Raw genomic sequence first — 5,012 nt, 5'->3', positions numbered from 1 at the left:
GAGCTTTTACAACAGGAAGCCTGATTAAAACTGAAAGGAAAAATTTATCGTCAGCTTCTGCTTTGTATCATTTTTACCTACAAAAAGAGTATTTTGTTTCATACAAAGCAGTTTATAATGGGGCTGGAGATGCTCTTCACTTTCATCACTGTCTTCACTACAGAGTGGTGCTTTGCCAGGCCAGTGACTGCACAGGGCTCTGGACAAGCTTTGAGTATCCTATTATCTACAGAATTTCCTCTTTCTTGCCCAGTTCTTGCTTTGAATTACAGAATCATCTATGGTTCATTTGGGTTTGTTGCACAGGGATTGATGGAACGTGGACCAAGTCAGTCCAGGCAGGGTGTTGGTATTACTGAAGGGGGTGTGTTCCATTGCAGTGCTTGTGCCTGCTGGGATTGGGGCTGCAGAGTAGGCAAGAAAATAACCAAGAACTTCCTTGGGACTTTGTGGACTAGGAGTTAATTAGGAGTTAAAAGTAAACATACTGACGAGCCAGAATGACCGAAAAATGGAACTCCCCAGGCATGTCCTTTAGGATGGAAACTAATGGCTTTGGTGGAAACAGGACGTTTCACTTGGTGCAAGGTTCAAGGGGACTCCAGGTAGGTGATGAGTAAATGGAGCATGGAGTTACTTAGTTTAGTTCTTTTCTCTGAGAAGAGAGGAAAAGGGTCCTGGAATATAAGAAGCACAACTCATTTTTCAGAGTTGCCTTGGTTGGGGCATTGATGCCACATGATGCTTCATGACTGGCTGTTTCCATGTCTCTGTAACTCATGGTTACTCCAGTAAAAGACAAACAAGAAATATTGCAGTGGTTGGGAGGTGGAGATGCTTTATCTTTAGTGATTTCACCTCTTTGGGTACTTGTAACATTTCTGAGGGGGGTTTTTGGCAACGTACTCATAACCTCTGCACGGAAAACCCCACCAGCCTCTGTGCAGGATTCAGTCCTGTTGCAGCTGATAACGGGAAAAGCCGAATGCTGCGTGGAAATGTGCGTGTCAGCCCCGCGATGCTCCCGCGTGCCAGGAACGTGTGCCGGCGTGTGCCGTGTGTGCAGGGGACGTTCGGTGGCCACCCACAGTCTCAGCATGTGCAGAGCCAGAGGTACAGGAGATCCTGAGTGCTTATAATGGAACCAGGACAGATCCAGCTCTGCTGATCATGACTTCTGTTGGGGCTGATAATCTCTCCTCAGGAAGTTGACAAAAATGGCATTATCTGGGCTGTACAGACAGGCAGAATGTGATGAAATCAAAGTTCATTTTAAAGAAAACAAAAATAACTGAAGCACTTGGATTGACTTCATTCAGCCTCTTGTCGCTGCTTTGCACTCCAGTACCACAAGCTTTGCTGAAAGCAAACAAAATCAGTGCCCAATGAGCCCAAACTGGAATTCCAAACAATAGCAACTCTGAAGCAATCGGATTTCCTCCAGGCATTACCTTCAGTGTAAGCACTGACTTTGCAGAATTGGGACAAAATGTGAGCGATGCATGAAATGGAAATTTCCTGCCTGGTGTGTAGAATGAAAACAGCCTGAGTTGTGAAGCTGCTGCAGCACATGGTTCACATGGAGCTCACACACAGCTCACATGTGGCTCACACATAGCCAGAGGAATGAGCCAGGCTCAGTCATCCACCTGCAGAAACTGTCCCATTGTGGAAAAGTCCTGGGTTATTTTTCGTCTCCTTTGGGACCTTTGGAGCAGCTCCATGATTAGACTGATTTTATCATCTTATCTGTGTGGATTCTCCATGGAAGATGGTCAGGGAGGTGGCTTTGAGGTGTCTGGACAGCCTTCACAGACACTGTCCTGCCTTAGTGACAGTGCTGGTGTGTCCAGGGAGGACGTCAGGCTGCGTGGGGCTGGCAGAGAAACAGGCAATGGCCTCAGTCCTAGCATGGCACATGTTCTCATGGGCAGTGTCACCTCCCAGCACCATGGACATGCAGATGCCCATAGACACCAGCCTTCTCCATCCTTCTGGCAAGAAGAAGTGAAAAACTTTCAGGAACGTGCTTTTAGTTGGGAATCCTGGATAAAATCTACTTTTTGGCTAAAAATCTATGTGAACTCATTATTGCCACATATAGGGTAAAAAAAAAATCAGCCCAAAACATTTGGATCTCCTGATCAGACAGAGGCTGATGGGCTCCAGTGCTGTCTCTGATAGTGATGGGCAGCAGATGCTGAAAGAACAGGTCACAGGTCACAGGTCACATGTGCAGTGAAGACCCTTGTGATGCACTGCCCAAAACTGTTGGTTGTGAGCAGAGGTGTCCCGAGCAGGGCGTCACCTCCCCAGGGTCACAGTGTGCTGGACAGGCTCCGATGGCCTTCCTGCTGTCCCCGGTCTCGGGGTGTGCACCTGCCCCCCCCTCGGCCCTGCCAGCTTCTGCCCTTTCCTGTGTGACAGATGGAGAGCACGTGGGGCTGGAGATCCAGATGTGGCTCTGTCGGCAGTGCCAGGCAGGCTCAGCCGAGGGGGAAGCTCGGATGCCCTGGCCCCACCTGGGGCACTCCTGTTTCCCCCAGGGCTGGGAGAGCCCCTGCAGGCACTGGTGTTCCTTGAGCAGGAACCTGCTACCCTGCACAGCCTCGGTGCTAAGTTTTATTATGAATTAAGAGTAAAACTCCTTCTCTGCCACAGAAAAAAACTACCTCCATTTTTCAGAGAGCCTCTGTTTATATAGTTTATGGGAGAAGAGGGCTCTTAATATTTCAGTGTCATGACCATAAAATGAAAAGGTTACTGCTTGCTGCAAAGGCTTGCTTGGATCCAGCACCAATTAATTTTCAATCTGAAATATATGTCTCCTGGTCGTCTCACAACAGCCGGGAGCGGGAGGTTCCTCCTTAGCACATTTGAGCCACAAACCCGGTTAAAGGATTAGCCAGCTTTTTCCATGCTGTTTTGTTCGCCCCCATTGGGGATTCCCATTATCCTTGATAGACTGTTAGCCCTGACAGTGGGATATGACAGTGTGAGTTTTCCTCCTCAGCACGGTGGCCACAAAAGGCTGCTCGGACCTCGGCTTTCATTTCCATTACGGGTACAGCGGCAGCATATGCTAAAGGCAGCATCGCTGTGCCGAGTTGCTCCTGCAAAATTATCGGCAATGGTTTAATTTCTCGGTGCGCGGCAGCCCCGGAGCCGGGCAGAGCTGCCAGCCTGCCCTCCCCTGCTCCGGGTAACATCCGGGGGCACAGTAAGGATTGGAGCCGTACCAGAGCATTGCAAACACATGCTGACTTTGTGGAGGGTGGATGAGCTTCTCTTTATCTTTATTTATTAATAAAAGACGGAATGCCTTGGGAAACAAAAGGTTTTAATGGCTGGTGCTTGGTATCCTTGACAACACTCCCCAAAGAATATTACATTAGGGCACCAGAGAACTTTTAAAAATAAGTAATGGAATTCCGTCTCTGTTATGCTTTTAGTAGTCATTTCGGCCATGGTGCAGCGAGGTCATAAGCTGAGCTCAGTGAAGGGAGCCAGAACACGAAATGATGCTGAGAGAACGTCTGGGAGATGAGAGGTACAGAATTACAAGCGAAAGTGCAGGCCTGCTGAGGCAATTACAGCTTAATGGGGTCATTTGGAAGGCAATTGCCAGGGGTTAATGTAGTATGGAGAGATGAGGTGAGATTGAAGTGAAATTTGGGGCTGGAAATGTGTTAAGATGAAAGATCAGAGTGCAGCGGATTCTGCAGTGCAGAAGGTTTATATCATGCAAAAAATTTGAGAAAAATGTAAAAGTAGTAGCCAGATGTTTCAAAATAAATAAATAAAACCTTAAGTAAATGCTTTAAAAAAGTGAAATAGCTGCATGAAAACAGCCTGTGCTGGGAAAGGGTGGCAGTGGCACGGCGGGGTTTGATACCACAGAAAAGGGCTGGTTTGGAGCAAAAGTTGTGTTGCATTTGCACATATGCCCAGACAATGTGGTTCCTTATTGACACAACAGAGTGCCTGATGAAACGCTGACTGCTCTCTCAGCTGTTGTGCCTTGTTTTGAAAAATCCATTGTTTTCAAACAAAACACGAGCAACAGTCCTTTATACACATATTTTGATATATTTGCAATGGATTCATCACATTATCTTTTCAGGCATTAAAATAATACTCATAAGATGTCAAAATATTGCAGGAATGTAAGCTAGCATTCTTTGAGAGCGGGTATTTGGGTTCTGAGAAGTATGCTTAAATATTACAGGTGTTTAAATTAAAAATGTCAAACCATGAAGGCATAATGGAAGTAATCATTTTTACACAGTTTTAAGCCGCGGTGTTGGAGAAAGCTCTGCATTCCAGACTATTGTGAGGGAGCGAGTTCATAAGCATTCAGAGGACAAAAGAGATCATTATGCTTTGTTACCTCAGCCAGTTCATTACCTTAATTGCTGAGCGTAATCCAGTCTTGGAAGAAAACTCGGGGGCTTTAAGGAGATCAGCACTGGCACCCTGTGACACAGAAAATGGGAGCCCTTTCCTGCACCACGGCCACTCCAGGCACGCTAAACCTTGATCAAAGGCTGAACTTCTCCGAGGGTCGGCCATGTGAAAATCCCCCGGAGCGGTGCCGGGCGCTGAACCGTGATGGAGCTCCACGGGCTCGGCACCGCTCCCGCGCCAGCGTGACCGTCCCGGATCACTGCCCTGCGAGCGCACGGCGGCGGCCCTTCGCAGAGGTGAAGTTTGAACATAGTTCTCTTTAGCAGGGGAACGCGGCTCTTCTGCCGCCGCTCTCTCCCATCGACCGCAGCGGCTCCTGCCCCGCGGCTCGCGGGGGGACCGGCACGGCCATCCCGGCAGGAGGGGCCGCTGCTCCGGGCACGGCCGGCTGGATGCTCCCGGGCGAGGACAGGCACTGTGGGCAGGATTGGGCTCCACGCGAGGACAGGCACTGCAGGCAGGACTGGGCTCCACGCAGGGACAGGCACTGTGGGCAGGGCTGGGCTGGGCTCCACGCGAGGACAGGCACTGCAGGCAGGATTGGG

At 49.0% G+C, this 5,012-nt stretch overlaps 1 protein-coding gene across 2 annotated transcripts in view; it reads left to right on the top strand.

The window, feature by feature from the left end:
- The first annotated feature begins 3,528 nt into the window (after window positions 1-3,528).
- The window catches only part of PBX3 (PBX homeobox 3), a 63,140-nt gene continuing 61,656 nt past the window's right edge, over window positions 3,529-5,012 (top strand). The window contains exon 1 of one of the 2 annotated variants that reach the window (XM_027650095.1): window positions 3,529-3,550. In XM_027650095.1, coding sequence (XP_027505896.1) covers window positions 3,544-3,550 — 7 coding nt within the window. In that variant the 5' untranslated portion in view covers window positions 3,529-3,543. Of the gene's footprint in view, window positions 3,551-4,675; window positions 4,704-5,012 lie in introns of those variants that run through there. The other variant, XM_027650096.1, reaches the window with a different exon arrangement.

This window comes from Corapipo altera, unplaced genomic scaffold (genome assembly GCF_003945725.1).
Source record: "Corapipo altera isolate COAL_440 unplaced genomic scaffold, ASM394572v1 268, whole genome shotgun sequence".
Taxonomy (NCBI): Eukaryota; Metazoa; Chordata; class Aves; order Passeriformes; family Pipridae; genus Corapipo; species Corapipo altera.
The sequence above is the reverse complement of the archived record's forward strand: the minus strand, read 5'-3'. Positions and strand labels throughout refer to the sequence as shown.